This window comes from Ixodes scapularis, unplaced genomic scaffold, assembly GCF_016920785.2.
Source record: "Ixodes scapularis isolate PalLabHiFi unplaced genomic scaffold, ASM1692078v2 PGA_scaffold0__279_contigs__length_252992795, whole genome shotgun sequence".
Classification (NCBI taxonomy): Eukaryota; Metazoa; Arthropoda; class Arachnida; order Ixodida; family Ixodidae; genus Ixodes; species Ixodes scapularis.
The window spans coordinates 249159781-249180623 of NW_024609835.1; the positions used below are offsets into that span (position 1 = coordinate 249159781).

The 20843-nt window shown below is 48.4% G+C and overlaps 1 protein-coding gene across 3 annotated transcripts in view; it reads left to right on the top strand.

Moving 5' to 3' along the window:
• The window catches only part of LOC8031122 (tight junction protein ZO-1), a 183789-nt gene that overhangs the window by 136891 nt on the left and 26055 nt on the right, over window positions 1-20843 (top strand). For all 3 annotated transcript variants that reach the window (XM_040210366.3, XM_040210365.3, XM_040210367.3), the window contains exons 21-27: window positions 1479-1576; window positions 9176-9451; window positions 11822-11882; window positions 13002-13184; window positions 13939-14052; window positions 16553-16659; window positions 17889-18076. In XM_040210366.3, coding sequence (XP_040066300.2) covers window positions 1479-1576; window positions 9176-9451; window positions 11822-11882; window positions 13002-13184; window positions 13939-14052; window positions 16553-16659; window positions 17889-18076 — 1027 coding nt within the window. The remainder of the gene's footprint in view (window positions 1-1478; window positions 1577-9175; window positions 9452-11821; window positions 11883-13001; window positions 13185-13938; window positions 14053-16552; window positions 16660-17888; window positions 18077-20843) is intronic.

Sequence of the window (20843 nt, forward strand, 5' to 3'; positions counted from 1 at the left end):
CGCGCCGGCGACGATGCAGACATGACCTAGGCGGCGCTGCGTAGGTCCACCAGCGACAACGTTCAGAGGGGAAACGCCTAGTCTTCTAGATGTTGCGAACGACAGAGCGTCTTTTTCGAACATCCAGCATGCGCTCGTTGCCTTTCGCCGTGCTTTCTATGCGCACGCACGCTGGAGTCTCGCATTTGTCTCTCCAGCAGTTCAGTTGATAGAGCGGTGGACCATAAAGGAAACAATTGCAATCGTTAATAGGTTGCCGGTCTGGATCCGACTCGACAGACCGAGATTTTTGTTCTCTTAGAAACTCGTCGGGAGTGCTGGGAGCAATTTGTGTAATCCGAGGTTCCCCAGGGAGGTTTCCACTACCAACTGTCGCCGTAATAAAAATTGAGACGTCCGCCACGACCCACGGAAACACATCCTTCATATATTGAACTTATTCGTAGGACCGAGATAAATCGAGCTCTTCGGATCTATCAAGTAGAGAACGACCAGTTGTATTTAATAAATCTGTAGCAAGTGGCAAAGTACCGACAAAGTGGGAGTTCTTCCAAAATAATCCGTGCTTTGAAGGCATTGGACAGTCCAAGTACGATAAATTACCAACCAAATTTTTTTTAAATGCCCGCATAGATACATATGTGACGAAGCTAACTTTTTTTTAAAAAGAGAAAAGCATACAATGTTGCGGACAAGATTTCTGCCAAATCACTTTTTGAGTTTGTAGAGGTAGCAAAACTAACTTCCATTCATGGTCCTGAAGTAGAATTTGGTTTCAAAATCCCACCTTACGATGTCTCTCGCGGCGTAAATATTGCCCTAAATTTTGTTTTGTGCTATACGCATCTTATCGAGGCCTTTAAAAATATGTTATTTGAAAGTTCAGTGTCCCTGTGCAAGGGAAGGCTGTATAGTCTGCCTTTCAATTCAATTTGTTTTATTATCGGTAAGGCACGCGCTTGTTACTGGAAAAGCAGATTAACCCGTGCCGCTTGGCTAGTTTTGGGTTCATTAAAATAAGGTGTCTGAGCCATAGAGTGATCAACTCTTGATAAAACAAAAAGGAAATATTATAAAACAAAAAAAAGTATACAACGGGACTTAATATAACCACGCCTTGCAGACTGTTGAGCCTCTAGAGAATGTTGCGCTGGTCTTTTCTGGCTCGGAGGACGCGGACAAATTGACCGATACAGTTGAACCTCGACTTAACGAAGTCACCGGGACCCGCTAATTATTTTGTTAAATCGAGAACTTTGTAAAATCGAGGGAGGGAGACCTCGCACATAGGCTGCGCGGGGAATTTGAATTTGTTGGTTAAATCATGAAATTCGTAAAATCGGGTTTCGTAAAATCAAGGTTCAGCTGTACACGTTTTGGCAGTTGTTATTGCTTTTACGCGCTATCTTCCCTGGCACGCAATGCTTTGGCACTTTGGATGTGGGCGGAGTGGTGACGTCCGGGTGGCGCGATTTCAGCGACGGTGACCCTGACCAGTGCGGACATGTGGTACAAGAAGCTGAGGGAGACCATCGAGAAGCAGCAGCAACTCAGCATCTGGGTCTCGGAGAGCAAGGTCAGTGGGGAGCCATGTTGCAACGTTGAGTTGAATTCAATGAAAAATATTTGTAGAGGTTTCACAATTGCACATTTTGTTTGGGCCTTCTGGTTCACGAAGGATCACACTCTTAAATTTTCGTCATTCTTAAAACATTGCCGTCATGGAGAGGAGCTTTTTCCTTTTCCAGGTTTTTTCGTCATACTTAGTCGTCACTTTCTGCCGGAAATCGTTGCTGCATAAATTGTTCACCACAGTTGTAACCTAGGAGGAGAGAAGAACTTTGTGGTGCTTCCTTCCACAAAATCCTCTGGAAGAACAATTGTTCCTCCCGATCTGATGCACCCATTATCACTAGGCAATGTAGAATTTTTCGGGCGATTTGCTCGAGGCTTCCTGCTGCCTCAGTCTACCGTAAGAAGTGTCTCTCTTTCATCCCACTAGAAATCTGAACGGATACTGGCCAGCCTGCAGGCTTAACGGCTCCATTCATGAAGGGCTTGGGCCGGGCACGGGCCTTGCAATCGAGTCTATGAGGCAGGCCAAAGTGGGCCAGGCTGACCTCTACTTTTCTTTTATTTAGCAGCAGCAATGTTTTTGGAAGCTTGTTCGGGGGTTGGGGGAGAGAAGACCACAGTGGGGTATACCCAAATGCTCAAAGCATGTATGTGTGCATACATTTTTGTTGGTACAGTTCGGTATGTGGTACACATACCAAATGCTCTTCCAGAGCACCAGAGTCATGACATTCGTTTTCATCACTGGTGGTGCCACCGTCGTAAGTCACTTTTTCCCAATGACATGCACACACGTGCCTACACAATACAAACCTCGCAGGCATAAACCATCAATACGTACGAGCACGTGCATCCACAATATGGGGGAAGACTGGCCCTTTAGGGATGCTTTCCCTAAAGAATTTCTCGCAGACCACCGCAAGAGACGGCAGAGTGTTTTATATATTTTTTCGGTTGTACACAGCGGGAGCGGGGAATTTAGAACTTTACCCGTCTTATGTCCAAACTTAGCACAATGTTTCCCTTCCTTTGCATCTTTGGCGCATTGTCTTGTTTACTGTTGCTTGCCATTTTTATTTTTCCGTCCATTTTGGTCGCAAAAAAGGATGGCAAGGGGATTTTTTTTAACGAGCTGCCTGGGCCCGCAGGTTTGTAGGACTAATAATAGCAGCAAAGAAAAAGGATGCTTACTGCCAAATAAAACGCACAATGCAAAGCTGGAAAAAAAAAAATTGGAGCTTTGTGTTGTTCGTTTTGTTTTCACCCTGCTCCTGGGTTACCATGTCGGTCATTGGGTGTTTCGCCACTTTGTGGCATCAGTGTGTTGCAACCTGGCCATTGGGGATGCCCGCTGCCCGCAGGAGTTGAATAGGCGTGGGAAAAAAGGAAAATCCGGTTCCTCAAGTTCCACAGGGCTTGAGCACACGTAGCTTGCCGCCACACTTCCGCGGACCGGTACTGCTTTCATAGGTAGTTTGTTCTAACAACATTCGGTTTCTTAGTTCAAAAAATGAAGGACGTTTACTATTATCTGTAACGCCGAATTAGAGTGCAGCTCTTGAGGAGGAGGAGGGGAGGGTACGGAGGGAAGGATTATGCCCCTCTTCCCCTTCTCCTCCTCCCCTGCCATTTAGCGGGAAATTTTCGCTAAATTTCCTGCTAAATTTAGAGGAAAAAAATTCCCCGCTAAACTTAGCGGGGAAATTTTTCTGCTAAATATAGCAGGGAATTTTTCCAGCTAAATTTAGTGGGGAAATTTTTCTGCTACATAAAGCGGGTAATTTTTCAGATAAATCTAGTGGTGAAATTTTTCAGATAAATCTAGTGGTGAAATTTTTCTTATAAATTTAGTGGAGAATTTTTTTTTGCTAAATTTTACTGGGAAATTTTTTTGCTAAATTTAGCGGGGAAATTTACCCATAATGCAATGTGTAGTTGCGCCGCCGCCGCCGCCGACGTTCCAGCCGGAAACGGACGCCTAAGAGCTGCGCTGTAAAACTTTTGTTAATGTCTTTTTGAGCAAAAAAATTTTTTTTTTGTGGTGTGACCATAATGTGGTTGACAAATAGATGATAAAATAGGCGCTAAAATTTTGTTGCAGCGCCCCTTTAACTCTTTCCTTACTGCGGGAAGACTGCCCATTTCTGGAGGGACCCAGTATTCTAATGAGAATGCAATTAATCAAAGGTCGAAGCGAGCGGGGTAAGGGTGATGAAGATAAACCCTGGATAAGGGGAACAAAGGGGACAAGGGACAAACACAAATCTCCAAACACAACTAGGTGACTGTTGCACGTGATCAGCTCGCTTGCACCTTTGCATTAATTGCATTATCATCATAACCTTAGAATGCAGGCCGTTGACCCTTGTTGATGTTAGACTGGTCGCAACTGATGAAACCTGTTTGCTCTACTGAAATCTAACTCCTGGTTAGCTCAGTTAATAGAACGCTCCACTGGAAATCGAGAGGTCCCCGGTTTGATACCAGGACCAGGTTGATTTTCTCGGTCGCACACGAATCACTTAGCTGTGTTTGGAGATTTGTGTTTGTCCTTTGTCTCCCTTGTTTATTTTCACCAATATCTTCTTTTTTTTTTTAACATACTGTAAAACCCTTAATGTTCGCGAGCCCTCAATTTTCGCAAATTTCGCGGATTGAAGAATTCGCGAAATTTAAGGGCGCGCGAAAATTTCGGTTTTTAAGATTTTCAATGCAGGCGTCTGGAATTCGCAAAATTTAGTGGTTGCGATTATGTCATCTGTGACCGATTCGCAAAAAATAGGGGCCGCGAAAATAAAGGGTTTTACAGTATCATATTTTCACGCGTATTACCCACCCCTGCATGTAACCCGCACCCTGAACTTGCTACAGTATAGACCACTTACAACGTAACCGCTTATAGTGCAGGACCGGGTATAACGCGGTTTTTTTAAACCACCGGTTCACCTCCCATAGAACTCCATGTAATTACATACCGCTTAAAATGCAGGCGCGCGAAGGGAAATACCGGTTATACACCAACTCAACTCTCCTATGTCACGCCGCGGTGGTGGCGCGCCGGACGCACTTCCGGTCTGTGGCGGTGGGCAGAAGTCGCCGTGCCAGACATGCATTCCTGTGTTCCCTTGGAAGAAATGAGACAAAAAACCTGCTTTCTCGTCAAAATGCTGCGACGGGGGTTGTACCAAGAGAGTCTGGAAAGGTTTGAAGATCAGTATTCATGTGTTTTTGCCCCCTCCGTTCGTCCGAGAACGTGGATAGTAGCCGTGAAAAGGGCAAACCAGACGCTGTCGAACTGCGATTGCGTGCGCGGGCAACACTTTGGGTCGCCAGATGTATTTGCTTTGTTCCAACATAAACGAGAGAAAACCGCCAAGTTGTCCGAACCACCCACGGGTTCAGTGCGTCTTCAAATTCACACGGCCGCCTGATCGTTCGAACTTTCGTCTGCTCTTTCAAACGTCTGCTTTTTGTCGTCTGCTCGTTCAAACAAAAGCGGCCCGTAGACCAAACTTTGACCCGGTGATTGCAATAAGAAGTAATTGCAGACCTCAAAAGACTTAAGTAGGCTCGGTGTAAAAAGTAGATACAAGGTGTTGATCATTGGTACCGGCGGTCATCACCAACTTGTTACGCTTGGTCTGTTCCCGCTTCCGATTTTCAGTATCGACGTCGATCATCGCCGCTACCTTCTACACTTTTGTAACACGAGGGACGTCGCTACCAAAAATAGCTGGAAGAATCTCATCATGGTTTTGGCGTCCATTCTGCGGCGTTCATGCGAATGAATCGCCGCACGTCAAATTATTTAGGGAATGTTTAGCGGCGTAACGAGCCTTGATAATTTCGCTTAAGCGATTAAAGTGGTAAGACATTGCGATGAGGACGTAGAATCGACATTCCAACGCGAAAAAGAGTAGGCAGACTCACACAGGCGCCGACAACGTGACATTCGAGTGGTTTGTTGACGCGGGACGGCAGTGCTTCTTGCCCGTACCCCATTACGCATGCGTTCGAACTGTCGTCTGCTCTTTCAAACTTGGCTGCTTTTTGTCGTCAGCTCGTCCAAACGACAGCGGCCCGGAAACCAAATGTTGACCCGGTAATTGCGATAAGAACTAAGTGCATGCCTCAAAACACTTTTGAAGGTTGGTTGGGGTAAGTAGGCTAAGTGTAAACAGATACAAGAAGATGTTTATCATTATTGTTACCAGTGGCACCACCGACTTGTAATGCCCGATTCTACTTGTGGTTTTCAGTGTCGACGTCCACCATCTCAGCTACGGTCCACGCTTTTGCAGTCCGAGCAATGTCGCGTCTGAGAACAGCGAGCAGAATCTCATCGTGGGAGTCAGGCTTTAGCGCCCATTCTGCGGCGTCCACGTGAAATGAATCGGCGCACGTCGCATTATTCACGCAAAGTTTTGCCTCGTTAGTTTTGCTGAAGCCGCTCAAGTAGTCAGACATTGTTAGGAGGACGTACCATCAACAATTCCAACGCGAAAAAGAGCACGGGGACTCCCACCGACGCCGACAACAACGCAATTCAATGGTTTGTTTATGGGCGACGGCGGGCTTCTTGCCCACCATCCACCGCGCATGCGCGGCGCCGTTGGCGTCCGCTAGGGGCGCTCCGGTTTGTTTGTAAACAAACCGGAGCGCATGTTGTATCTGAGAGGATTGGAGGATAGACTAGAGAAGAGTGGGCTTGGGTTCAACCTTTCTTACAGTAAGCTAGGCCAAAAAATTCAGCAATCCTTACCGGGATTGATGTATGCGGATGATATTGTACTAATGGCTAACAACAGGACAGAGTTGCAGGAATTAATGAGCATCTGTGGTAGGGAAGGAGAGGAATTAGGTTTAGAATTCAGTAGCGAAAAATCGGCAGTCATGATTTTTAACGAGGATGAAGTTGAGAGGCTGAAGATACAGAATATTACAGTTGAGAGAGCTAGTAAATACAAGTATCTAGGAGTATGGATATGTGATGGTGCAGAATATCTCAGAGACCATGAAAAGTATATAATAGGTAAGGGCAACAGAAATGCAGCTGTAATGAAAAATAGAGCACTTTGGAATTACAACAGGTATGAGGTGGTGAGAGAGATTTGGAAAGGGGTCATGGTGCCTGGCTTGACTTTTGGAAACGCAGTGCTATGCATGAAATCCGAAGTGCATGCGAGACTAGAAATAAAACAGCGCGGAGTAGGTAGACTGGCTTTGGGGGCACATTGCAAAACGCCAAACCAGGGAGTACAAGGAGACATGGGATGGGCATCATTTGAGAGCAGGGAAGCGGTGAGCAAGGTAGAATTTGAGGATAGGTTGAGGCAAATGGACGGGGAGCAATGGGCACGAAAGGTTTTCAGCTATTTATACATGAGGAGTGTAGACACAAAGTGGAGACAGCGCACTAGGAAATTAAGAGGAAAGTTTTTGGGCTATAGCGAAGATACGGAAGAGCAAGTCTCAGTTAAGAAGAAAGTTAAGGCCACAGAAAGAGATTGGTGGCTAGAGGGAATGCAGACAAAGACGGCTCTGGAAAGCTATAGATTAAACAAAAGAGTTATTGCCAAAGAAAGCATTTATGACAATTCAAGGGGAAGCTCATTGCTGTTTGAGGCAAGAACGGGTGTTCTGCGAACCAGAACATACAGAGTGAAGTACCAGGAAATTGATACAGTGTGCACTGCTTGTGGAGAGGAGGACGAGACGGCTGAGCACTTGATACTCTACTGTAAAGGGCTTCACCCTATGCCTACCGAAGACAACATAGATTTAATAAAGTCGTTGGGTTTTAGAGACAGCGAAGGGAGAGTGGATTTCAAGACTGTAGAGATTACCAAGCAAAGATTAAGTGAATGGTGGCAGAAATCGAGAGAAAACTAGGTATTTTCTTATCCACTGATGGCAAGGGGGTTTCATAGCCTCACTTTCTTTGCACTGCGGAGTGAATATAGATTTCACATTTAAATAGTCTAAGCTTAAATGGTAAAACAAAATGGCTAGGTGGCGTAAGCTACCGCCCGATCCAAAGGGCTCAGCCGTATTCATCCATCCATCCATCCATCCAAACATGAGTTGGTGTTTTAGCACTGCCCGCCGACCGCGCCGACGACCGGAGCAGCGAGCTCGCTTCCCTGGGCGACACTAGATAACGGCGCTGACGGCGCGAGCCGCAAATAGGGAGGCTGTAGTGCCGCAAACTGCACTCGCGGGGCAAGGAGGTTGCTGGAAAACGCGGGGAGAAGCGAAGAGAGAGGCTTCAGTTGCCATAGCGACGGAGGGACGCACGCACGAGTCGTTCACGTGCGTGCGTCCCTCCGCTGTGTTGGAAACAAAGAAACAAACAACCGCAACGACAGACCAATCCCAGGTCGAGGAGAAGTGTTCGCGCGCATTCCATGCCGGTCGCGGGCGTCGGTTGTGATCGTCGTCGTAGACGGCGTTCATCTCATCGTTCTGCGTAAAAGCGCTATCCTTGACTGTGAATTTTCGTTGTGTGTCGCTATGATAACCCAGCACGTACTAGAAGGGAAGATCCACCTACTCGTGCGGCGATGTCGTGGCGGCGCTCTCAAGACGGCAGAAACGCCCGTGTCGTCCTGTTTGTTTACTTCGACTACAGTGGTGATTTCTAAGCATTCGTGTCCTCGAACATCGCCCGGATTTCTTATTTGGCGCATTTCATGCGTGTGCTCAAGTTCAAGGTTTTACTGGCGCGTACCGTATGAAGGATGCGAATTTTCACGCGTTTTCATCTCCGGAGAAAAGTGATTAGGGTGATTAGGGTTAGCAATCCTGAACGCTCGTGACGTCCGTCCGCAACCCGCGACGCCGTTAAAAGGGTGCGCCAGGCAAAAGCCGCTAATTTCTTTTAAAATGTGTGACACACTTGAGACGTAACTGTACTAGTCTATTGAAATAAAGACTTTCCTCAATCTAAGCTTATTTTTTCATCTAACATAAAATAAATTCTTTTACAAAGGTAAGTTGTCTCGTGGCATGTATTTTGGCCTGAAAAATTGATGTTTTGGTTATAGTGCGGTACCGCTTACAGTGCGGATTTTCGCGACTCCCGAGGCATACGTTATATGCGGTCTACACTTAGAAAAACCAAATAATTTCCCCGCATATTACCCGCACTAGCCACTCAAAGTGAAGTCTGGATCTCACTAGAGACCATACCTTTATTTTGAATGCACTCATCGCTGGCGCCTTGAATGTTGCAGATAGCGTTGTCAGCCGTGAAGCACTTTTTGAAACTGTTCTGCACCGTCTCGTATAAAAAAGTTGCGTTAACGCCAAATTCCTGTAGATATTGCATGACTGCAACCTCTTCTTTTCTCAACGAATTTCGCGGGCACTTTTTCAAGCTCGGGGTACGCACCAGTCTTCGGACCGCGGAACGATCTTCGGTCATGGTTTGCAGTTTGCAGCTTTTAATTCTTTCTCCATTTTCGCAAGCACGACTTGTCAACATACGTGTGTCATCTCTGCACTTGAAAAGAAATGTTTTTTTTTGGGAGTTGAGTTTCCCATTAGGAGTTACCTCAAGGTCTGTTTGGAAGCGTGAGCCCCGGTTACTCGGATGCAGCCGGAAGAGGCCATCTCTGATGACTTCCTGTTCCCGATGACGTCGCGGCTGAGCTACGCGTCGTCCCCGGAGAGCGACCTGGACCTGGCCTGCCCCTCGGAAGGTCGGGCCCTGGGGCCCGAGGACCGGCGCCTCATGCGTGCCTCCAGCGACCCCAGCGTGGCCACACAGGAGGACGCCTTTGCGGCGCCCCCGCAGCAGCCCCAGCCCGCCCCGCCCCCCTACTCCAGCGCCTCCCCGGGCTCTTCCACAGTCCTACTGCGTGCCCCGAGACCTGTGAGCCCTTTCTCTCACATCTGTCCCTCCCCCCACACGGTTGCTACCGGCTCTTCGATCGCTTCCAGTCGCTATAGACCAGTGGTTGGCAACATTTTTGCTGCAGCGGGCAAAATTGCCGCGAAACAGGCAGAGTGGGCTGGTTGAAAAACTGGGGAGGGGGCGATGATCGGCTTTCGAGTATCAACGATAGGAAGTACAGTGAACTGCTATGCCCTGTGCTGCACGCTGTATCTTGCGAAACTCTTAGGGCGCAGTTTCTGCCTTCATCATTTTTAAGGGCATGCAGTTCACATTTCAGCATCCAAAGACCAGACAAACTTAAAGCCGTCAGTCCAGTTGCTGTTTGTGATGATGGCATACCAGATTTATGATAAGATTCTGACCAGTCGCTTGTCCTGAATCTTCATAGTAGTAAGCCTCTGTGTTTGACAGGAGCTGTTGAAACTGACACTGGTACAAAACCGTGTTTCGAACAGTTTAGGCTGGATAAGATGATCTTAATTATTGCTTTTCGGTGCATCACTTTTGAGAAACAACAACTGCGGATAGGTGATACATACAGTGAACATGCAAAGAAAACTAAACCCGTGGAGTGCTGTTTCCAAATTAATATGTGTGATTGCGCAAGGTTTGCAACCAACCATATTTCTTGCACCATTAGTCCTGGCTCGCTCACGAGAGAGAGAGAGTGTGTGCGTTTGTGTTTGTTTGTTTGTTTCGGTATGTGTGGGGGGTGCTTTCTGGTAGCGTGCCAGGGGCCGCATCATATGGCCTCGCGGGCTGCCGGTTGCCGACCCCTGCTATAGACCATTCCACTGAGGGCTTTCTGGGCGGTACCATCTTGTTAGATTGCAGCACCATCTGCATACATCCAGACATTTAAACGGAATCGTTGGGGTCATGCCCAGTCCCAATAACAGACGACGAACCGGCCCTTCCTCTTGTGGGCATTTAATTAGATTTGGCAGGGTACAAGACGGAAAGGGCGGAAGCCATTCTCATCGCTCGGGCAGTTTTGGTCGGCCATATTATGGTGCCTGGAGTTCGTCTTGGACTGATGTCTCTGAGCGTCCTATTACGCCCATCGAGTCAAAAGCGGTCCCCAAGTGGCAACAGATGGTGCCACAGAAACCAGGGGGTCATGCTGTCGGATGTCGCGATTTTGACGGTTAAGGGGTATTCACACGAGGGAGAAATCCCGGGGATTTCTCCCCGGCACGCACGCATCACGAGACGAAAACGCGAGGCTTTTGCACATCGCAAAGCCTGACATTTTTGTCGCGGGACGCGCGTGCTGTGGAGAAATCCCGGGGATTTCTCCCTCGTGTGAATACCCCTTTAGTCGTAGAAATGCTGGCGCAAAGCAGGAGCGAACGTGAGTGTCGCTGTCGTCACGGCGTCCCAGCTTGCGGCTGCTCTAGCTTCTATCCACCACAACTGTTGGGACGCCGCCAGGATCGCGACTGGCGACAGCATGACACTTGTATGACGTCCTCAGGCGGGAATTGAGGGACCATGAGTTACCACCGGAACTGCCCAAACATGGAGGCCCATTTCCCTCTCTCCGCTCACCTTGGTGCAAATTCTAACAAAGGCGGGACAAGCTGCTCCAGCAGAGTCCTCCACTCTTTCCACTTGGGCGGAACGAACGCCAAGGAGTTCACTCACCTCCACTCCAGCATTCGCTCCGCTGAAAAGACACTCTGCTGGGGAGCTTTTCCCACTTCACCAAAGTGTACACCTACGTGCTGTCTCCAAACAAGCCTGCGTTCGGCCACACCGGGTCTGGACACTACCAAGCGCACAAACCCACCCAAGGCAAAGCATCTGCACGTGTGCAGCGCCGACAGCAGTGCCATCGCAGTGGTGCAGCGTTGGAGAGTTGGGAGTCGGCATACAGTTGAAATTTCTGCGCTACAGTAGAATTTCGCGACAAGGTCGACGGGACACGTGAAAAAGTTTCTTGTCGTAGAAACTCGTCTCCAGCCTCCTAGCGGCAGTCTGCGTTGCACCTGGCCATTTTTCGACCATTTGGCGAGAATGCTAGCCGCAATATCGAATGGAAAGATGATTTATATATTTTTGGTTCATAAATGAGATGATCAATTTTAGCCTTTTTGTTGTTTTCTTTTGCGGAAACTTTGTCAAAGCAAAGCGGCGTTCGAAAAGTTATTCGTTGTAGAGGTAATTTTTTACACTACGCTTTATGGACAGCTGACGGGGAATTGAAAATACTTTGTCGTTGAGGAAATTTCAAATTAAGTGGCATTGGTTAGCAGGATTCACCTGTGTTGGTTTTCCTAGGCTTTTTTGAGTTGGTAGTATGTGGGTGTTGATATTCCGCAAAATTTATTATTTGCTATGCAGGAACAAGGCTTGCATTCCCACCAGAGCAGTCAGGACTATGGAAGCAGCAAGCGCAACACGTGTAAGTACTTGGGAGCGACCTGTGTAATCGGGAAGAATGCTGCACCACATTTATCGAAATGCTAACCACCCCTGAGGCACTCTGACTAATTTCGCCCGATTGACGTATTCTCGAGCATTGGGGTTCATCTAACAACTAATTTGCTACAAAATGGGAAAAAAAAAAGGCTATAAATTAAGAAATTGTTTTAGGCTAGAAAAAGTGCTCCAGAACGCTAGGTCTAGGCCAAACGGTATCATAAGGGTCACTGTTTGACTTAGGTACTGCTGAAGAGGTATTTTTTTCTTCATTATGAAAGAGCGCCTGTGACCTTGCGTTCCTTAGCAACAAATAACCCAGCCCTAAGCACATGCAGATGATGTCTCAATCAAACCCGACCAGAGCGTGCAACTGTGCAGGTTTTTCCTGTGGGGTGGCAGCAGTCGATGGATCCATTTGGTCAGGTGGCACCGGCATATCTGAGTGTGCATTAAAATATGTGCGGTTGTTTGCTCCAGTTATGCTAGATTGCGAGTGCAGATACTATGCCCGCAAGCACGATCCGAAGTCCTCGCAGAAATTAACGACACCGTCTGCAACATTTCAGAAATCGAGCTTCCTTTTCAATAATTATAATTCCCGAGCAAATGAACAAAATGAAATGGGCCAGAGTCTGGTTTCACGGTTAACGACAGCTGCAATTATTTCCGACGCGAGCTCGCCTACGACGAGGATTGTAAACATTTTGATCTCGATGAACTGGCTTGACTGAAAGCCGAGGAAGCTGTCCTGGTCTCTGCATTCAAGCAACAAAGCGGAGCCCTCATAAAACATAATACTAGGGTGTGTTTGGCTCCTACTTAGGCAGTAATAGATAGCTCGGACCTGCTAAGATTAATCTAGAAAAATGCTTTACTTGGGAAAATTTAGAAGCTGGGGGAATGCTCTCTGGGGAACCCAGCTCAAGAACCCATGGCCTACAAATTGGTTGCCACATTTCCAACAAAGCTTGCAACCAACGCTTCAGAATCACAGCCTAGACTTTCGATGTAGGCTTACGACGCTCCTCGAAGCTACCGCTCGGTCGTTCGCGCAGCACTAATCGGTGGGTCTCCTTGCACGCCGCCATCTGCGGCACAGTGACCTCGGAGCAGAGGTACCAGGTGCCAGCATACTCCGGCCACGAACCTCCCTCCTCCGGCGGCGGGGGACGCCCCGTGGACCAGCAGTACTACGGGCACCTCAACGGCCACGCGGAGGGCTATCCCTCGGAAGAGCAGTTCCCTCCCGGCACGGGCAGCAGGCTTCACGGCGACCCCCAAGGTGGGCCCTCTTCCTTCGCTTTGGGAACCTCGTCGCACTCTCCGTGCTTTGGGAGGGGTTGGGCGAATGCCGGGTTTCCAGGTCTGTTCGAGGCCAAAACGAGGGGCGACGTGTTTTAGAAGTATTTGTCTCCAAATGGCACAAATAAAATAGGTCAGCGGTGAAGTTCTTAGTTCATTTTGTAGTCTTCGTGACAATCGTAACATGGTAGCTCTGCTACCTCTGTTCGGAAAACTAACTTTGCAGTTACTCAACCGTATATCTAGATCACCTATATTTGGAGAAGAAATCTGCAACTTTCACCCGACACAAACGAGGCTCGATCAAATGTTCCGACGGATACGGTCGAAATTGCTGCGTCTCAACCTCCGTAGATCCGACAAGCCCATACGCAAGCATACCTCTCTAAAGTCCGGTTCAGACTTGTGGATTTGAGTGTGACTGACTGCTTTGCGACCGCTTATGAGTGCTACTAGGAGATAGTTACTATGGCGATCGGGGTCTTAAAAACGCGTCGTAGTGTGATGCAAGGACCTGTCGCTCGCACTCCAACGAAAATGTTCGTAGCGGCCTGTACGGTTTGAAATGCTCGAGAATGTCCTTGTCCGTGCAAAAGCGAATGTTGTGCGACTCGCTTCGAGTGGTTGCTCTGTTTTTCAAACCGTCCCGGCGAGCTTGGCAGAGAGACTGCTTGCAGAACTGTGCTCGGTTGGGACGTACAAGTGGCCTAACCCGTGTGGCGTTCCCTCCGCAGACACGTACGGCAGCAAGCCCCGTCTACTCCCGGAGCCCCCTCCTCAGGTGGACCGGGGGAGCAAGCCACCGCGCTTCTCGAGGAGCGCCCAGGAGCGCCTCTTCGGCTCTCCAGGTGGGTGGTGCTTCCCGGCTGCCTCGTTTGCTCCGGTCACCCAACCACCTCTTGCTCGGCCTCGAAAGGTTGTCCTAGATGTCCTCGAAGTCATCCTTGAGGTCGTCCTCTAGGCGTTTTCCTCAAGGTCGTCCTATAAGTCGTCATTGAGGTCGTTTTAGACGTCATCCTAGATGTTGTCCTTGAGGTCGTCCTAGACTTTGTTCTTTAGGGCGTTGTCCTCGAGGTCGTCCTAGAACTCGTCCTTGAGGTTGTGCTTGAGGTTGTCCTAGATGTCATCCTCTAGGCGTTGTCCTAGAAGTTCTCGAGGTCGTCCTAGACGTCGTGCTCTAGGCATTGTCCTAATCATCGTAAAAATAACAGCTTCGCTGGTTGTCCATCTTCACGTGAAGTAGAAGGGCTCTACAATTTAATTTTTCCTTTTTGTTTTTTTATTTTACATGAAGTTAAGTTTTGATCGCACAGTGTATGTTTGAGAGTATGTCGTTGTCTGAGGATACCGAGGTGTCTCGGACAGGCACGGCAGAACTTTCACGGTTATGGCACTTAGTGAATCATCTTCATTTTCGGTGTATGTTTCTTTTAGAATAGGGTCGAACATTGTCGTGCCAACCTCGGCCCAACGCTAAGCCGATGCTCCAACGCAGTCTCCTCATCTGGCACGTTTAGTTTTTTAGACTGCCGTCCCGCACTGTTTTCTTCGAAAAAAAACATAGAATAAAGGCTCGGAGACATCGACGTTTGTTGTACTGTAAACAACTTTATTTCTTTGGTCACGTAATTTCGTGAATTTCACTAAGTATGAATTTCGGGATTATTTAAGGGGCAGGACACGTTATGATTGGAAGTGGTTTGCCACGTACTGGTTGCGACTGAGTGATGTATTTGCGTGATAAATTTTTCAAAATATTTTTAAATCCTGAAATTTGTCAAAGTTAGTTATTCGCAAAAATTAATCTGTTTTAGTATTTTTTTGAGTATCCGGTTGCTAAAATAGTAATGAACCATATTTTGTTCTCTAATAAAAAAAGATAAAAAACTGTAAGATATTTAAAATGAAAACCTTAAACAAAAAAAGGTATCGTTTAAAAAAAATAAAGCGGTCGTGGTTGTCGTTTTTTTGTTGGTAAAATGCTTTCTCGACAGTTGTTGAAATGAAGGAAGCAGGTGAGGGACCCATTGGGGCAAGCAGATGCCAGCATGCGAGAAGAATGGCAGATCGGCTATCTTCAGTTTTAGTTTCTTTCGGCCCAAAGACGACGGCGCGGTGGGAGCTACGTGCTGGCCGGGTTGTTCGACCGCTTCCTTCCGTTACCTGACCTCTGCGCATAGGTATGAGCGGGGGCGTAACCAGGTGGGGAAAGGTGGGCGTACGACCAGTCCAACCAGCATGTAGCGTCCTCGGCACCGTCTATTTTTTAAGTCCTAGGGTCAAAGCGAAGGCTAGCATCAAGAAGGGGGAAAAAAGAAGGTGCAGCTTCTGCATTTCTTTGCGCAAATACCAACTGGCCACCAGGCTAATCTTTTCTAATCCTAAATGGCGATGTAAAAAGGAGAGCTTCTTTCCTTCTTTATCCTTGCAGCAGGGAAAACGATGAGGAGAAAACCGATGAGAGTGGAGAGTAAGCTTCTTCCTTTCTGCTCATTAGTCTGCCCTTAAAGAAGTAGTGCGACAATTTTAATGTTGAGAAACTTTGCAGTTGGTATTTTTTATATAGTTTATCTGAGCATGAGTGAGCAAGAATGCATCACCTTACCCCGAAAAACTGCCATTCCGCCATGTAATCGCGAAGAAAAAAGCTAATTATTTGCCGATCTGCAGCCGCGTGTGGCAGTGACGAAAACTACAATGACAATGTCTCTGGGGAGTGTGCGGAAGTCAACAAAACCCTTCCCCTTTCGCTGCCACACTCGTTGACAGCTCCGTGGCGAACTGTCTTTTGTGCCGATCACTCGCCGCGACCTTCAGCGATGCTAATCCTCAAAAAGTCAACAATCGCGGAAAAGGCAGCCGGTGTCTTTGAAGAGAGAACCCGATGGGAAACCAGGTGGTCCCCCAGAATACGTCGCTCGAAAGACAACATGGAGAGTTGGGAGGCATTTTGTTGTTCGATTTGTTTCATTTTATTTAAATAAAAACTAGCACGCGCAAGAAAATACAGTTTTCTATTCTTTGTTTTATGAGTGATCAATTCCCACAGTTAATAGGCCAAAGTATGAAAAGCGTTGCACTGCCCCTTAAGGGGGCAACGCTGCTTCTAGACCATTTTATGTAACAAACCTCGCAAAGCCTCGCAAGGTTTGAAAAACATAGAAACCGAAAGATCACGAAATATTTTTTGGAAAGTAATTTTTTTGGGGTTGTATATTCCAGAGTTGCACAAACTTTTCGGGCCCACGACCCCTAAAATACCCGAAGGCCGTCCGGCAACCCTTCCCCCTTTAGAAATGCCTGGGGGTACATGTGTTGTGAGCGAAGGACGATCTGGACATTGTGCAGGCCGCGGGGGCGGAGAGCCACCGCCTCAGGGACTGAGCCCAGACTACATCAACACGGGCAGCCCCCCCAAGTCGGGCTCTTTGGACAGGCCCAACGGGAGGCCCATGGTGAGTGGCGGCTTTTCCGGGCACACTTTATTAAGCGAAAGGCTACAAATCTATACACAATCGGGATCTATAGCTGAAGGCTAGTTGCGGATTCGTCGCAAATAAGGCATAATATGGAAATTTATTGCACTCGTTTTCACCTGACAAAAAACAAACGCTTTGCGCAATGTTCATGTGCCGTGCGAAGTAGTTAGTTCCACTAGGTGCGAATGATGCCTCATAGCAGATATTTTTTGCATCAGACAAGCTTCCATTGACTGCTCTCATCCAAGCTACGCACGACGGGATTGCATTCTGGCACACAGTTGAATCCCGGTGCAGCGAGTGCATGCACACGTGGAGTGCCGGTGCCAAAACAAACTCGGAGAGTGCAGCAACTCTTGGAGTGCCGACCGAAATGAACTCGCTCCACGCTGCGAGTGGTGGCAGCGTGCAGTGATACGAACTCCCTACGAGGAAATCCAGATCAAATCCGAAGGTGATCGAAACCGGGAGGGAAGAATCTGAAAATAGACCTTTCGGTAGCCCAACAGGAGGTTCATTTTGAGCCCCGAGTTAAACAAAACACTCCAAAGAGACTTCAAACTACTTACGAATGTGAAAGCATTCTTACAAGCAGCGCATCACGTCTTCCTTTTTCACATGGTGCTCTGGCAGTGACATCACGCCCCCCCCCCTCCCCCGCACAGGCCCCCGGCAGCTCCGCGACTTCAGTGACGAAGCATCTGCGTTGCTGTGCTTTTCTTTGTGTTTTATTTCTGAGGCATATCCGCTTTGACCTTGAGCGGTGTGTGCTTCATGATATAATTGGTGTGACCATCTTTCGGGCACAACGCCGCCGTCGCCTTTTCGTGTAATGTTACAAGTAAGGCTTTTGCCCTAATAAATAGACGCAGGAAGCGTATACACGCAAAAATGCACATCGGGGTGCCGAGCGTGGGAAGCAGCACAATCCTTACTGCCTCGGTGCAGACGGTGTTTCTACATCCCCGTGGTTTGGAGGCCTCGTCACTTCTGTAGTCAGTTGCAGGTTAAGAAAAGTGGGACGGGTTTCTCCCCCAAAGCCCTCCACTCCGAAGCAGAGGAAACCGGCAATTGCGGCGGAGTTTTGTGGGCTCCTGCCGCTCTTCTTAACCTGCAACGGGGTTCCCTCTACACACGGCGTGCGTGCCCTGTGGACGGGCAGATGCACGAGCAGTTGTCGATGACACGGCGTGTTCCCAACGCAGCCCGGCTACGACAGTTCGTCGTACAGCAGCGACTCGTACGGGCGCTACGCCGGCCTTCATCAGCAGCCGCACCCCACGGCGAACCCCCACGACCCGTACCGCTTCACCCGCAGCACCGCACAGCCCCCCCACGGGGCACGGCCCCCCCCGGGAAGGGGGGGTCCGGCCCCCCTCCACTCGCCCCCCAGGTGAGTGACGCCCCTCCGAGAGAGGGTCGGGCATTCCCACGCTTGTCCAACTCGTCCTTGCTGCCATGGCCTTGCACGCGTCTCTTTGTAATTGAAATGCGGTAGCTTTTCAATCGGCCGACGTTGGCCATCTCAATGTTGGGAGAACAGGGAATATTAGAATAACGTACGCAATTTTAGTGCAGGCTAGTGCTAAATTTAGCGCTTGTGTTAGTGCATGCTACGCAGGGGTGTTTTAGAATAGCGTTTCTCTGCCGCGATGAAAAAGCCTAAGCGTCTTGCGTTTGCAACGCCACCAAGATGCAGTAACAATTTTTATTTCATGCACGAAATAATGTAACTTGAGGGAAAAACAAGTTTTCTTGGTTCGAAGTAACATTTTTGATTTGTGTAAATATGAGAATGCGACAGGAGCGGTCAACCGGTCGTGTTCGCTTGGGTCATGTCGGTAAGAGAGGTCTCACGTTGGCCGAAAAACGTTCGCGGGTCGCAGGCGGCATGTTGCCGGCTATCGTTGCCCACCTTACTGGGTCTTTCCAAACATTTCTGACGTGCACCTCCCCTAGGAGAACAATGTCTTCCTGTGTTGAAAATCGCAGTCGCCAGGATGCCGTTGACGTCACGCTCACGGCGCCGCCATAGCTGCCGCAGTCACGGTCCCAGGACCCGACATTTTTCAACTGCGCATGTCTCGGCTTCAGCCAACTTCTCATTACGAATCCTCCTTGGAGGAGTGCAAAAACCCTTTGCATATGCATGCAATTTCTGCAAAATAGCAAACACTAAAATAGTGCGTACAAAGTGCAAACTGCATTTAGCGCGTTTGGCTCATGCGCAGTGGCGACGATGCTATTCTTTGCGTTCTCAAAGCTTTAGCGTGCGCCATCCTAAAACTGCCTAACGAAAGTGAAAATGCGCATAAAACGTGAACAGCCAGGGAATTAGAGTGGATGGAAGGTTTTTCTAGCAGTCCGTAAGCTGGTCCCTGAAAGGTGAATACCGAATTGTTTCCCCAGTGGCTCTGCCGGCTCTGCTTGCCGCAGTTCAATCAGATTCCACAGGGTCACCTCTTTTAGGCCAACGGTCTTAGTGCCGGGATTCACAACGAGGTCCTCGAACAAGCTCGGGGGTTTCAAAACTCTGCCAACATTTAGTCTTTAGTGACGGCACCTTCCACCAGGATGGGTCGGTTTAATAAACGTGCCTGATGAAGTGAATCCAGACAATGGTGGAAGTGGTGGGCAAAACGAAGGATGCTTTCATGCTAGTTTGCAAAGTCGGTCAACACCCTGTACTGGCGATGCAGGGTGTAGACTGAGAACCGTGTTTTCCACGCATCACCAAAACAGCATTTGGAGTTTGGCGGAATGTTAAAAAATAGTGCAAACCAAAAACGCAAGAGCAAGGAGAAGGGGGACACATACACAGCTTCTAAAACTCGAATTCGCCCGAATGTAGTGCGAGCAGTCAAAATGAGATGCTCAGTTTTCGTAGCTTACCATATAAAAAAAGTGATATTCATAATTTTTTGATGCGATAATGGTATCTCTTTGGGGGCAACAGGCGCCTTTCATCTTCGTGCGTGGCCACGAGCTGTCTGGGCTGCCTATTTCTCGTTTGAAAGTTTAAAAGAAATTACTTCTAGTACAGTGTAGACCGCATATAACGTATGTCTCGGGAGTCGCGAAAATCCGCACTATAAGCGGTACCGCACTATAACCAAAACATAACTTTTTCAGGCCAAAATACGTGACATGAGACAACTTACCTTTGTAAAAGAATTTATTTTATGTTAGATGAAAAAATAAGCTTAGTTTGAGGAAAGTCTTTATTTCAATAGACTAGTACAGTTATGTCTCAAGTGTGTCACACATTTTAAAAGAAATTAGCGGCTTTTGCCTGGCGCAGCCTTTTAACGGCATCGCGGGTTGCGGACGGACGTTGCGAGCGTTCAGGATTGCTAACCCTAATCACTTTTCGCCGATGAAAACGCGTGAAAATTTGCATCCTTCATACGGTACGCGCCAGTAATACTTTGAACTTGAGCACACGCATGAAATACGCCAAATAAGAAATCCGGGCAATGTTCGAAAACACAAATGCTTAGAAATCACCACTGTAGTCGAAGAAGTAAACAAACACGACGACACGGGCGTTTCTGCCGTCTTGAGAGCACCGCCACGACATCGCCGCACGAGTAGGTGGATCTTCCGTTCTAGTACGTGCTGGGTTATCATAGCGACACACAACGAAAATTCAGAGTCAAGGATAGCGCAGAACGATGAGATGCACGCCGTCTACGACGACGATCACAACCGACGCCTTGTTTGCGGAATAGAAGCAGCCGACCCGCGACCGGCACACCGGCATGCAACGCGCGCGAACACTTCTCCTCGACCTGCGATTGGTCTGTCGTTGCGGTTGTTTGTTTCTTTGTTTCCAACGCAGCGGAGCAACAGCGGAGGGACGCACGCACGTGAACGACTCGTGCGTGCGTCCCTCCGTCGCTATGGCAACTGAAGCCTCTCTCTTCGCTTCTTCCCGCGTTTTCGAGCAACCTCCTTGCCCCGCGAGTGCAGTTTGTGGCTCGCGCCGTCAGCGCCGTTATCTAGTGTCGCACAGGGAAGCGAGCTCGCTGCTCCGGTCGTCGGCGCGGTCGGCGGGCTGTGCCAAAAACCGCACTATAACCGGTATTTCCCTTCGCGCGCCTGCATTTTAAGCGGTATGTAATTACATGGAGTTCTATGGGAGGTGAACCGGTGGTTTA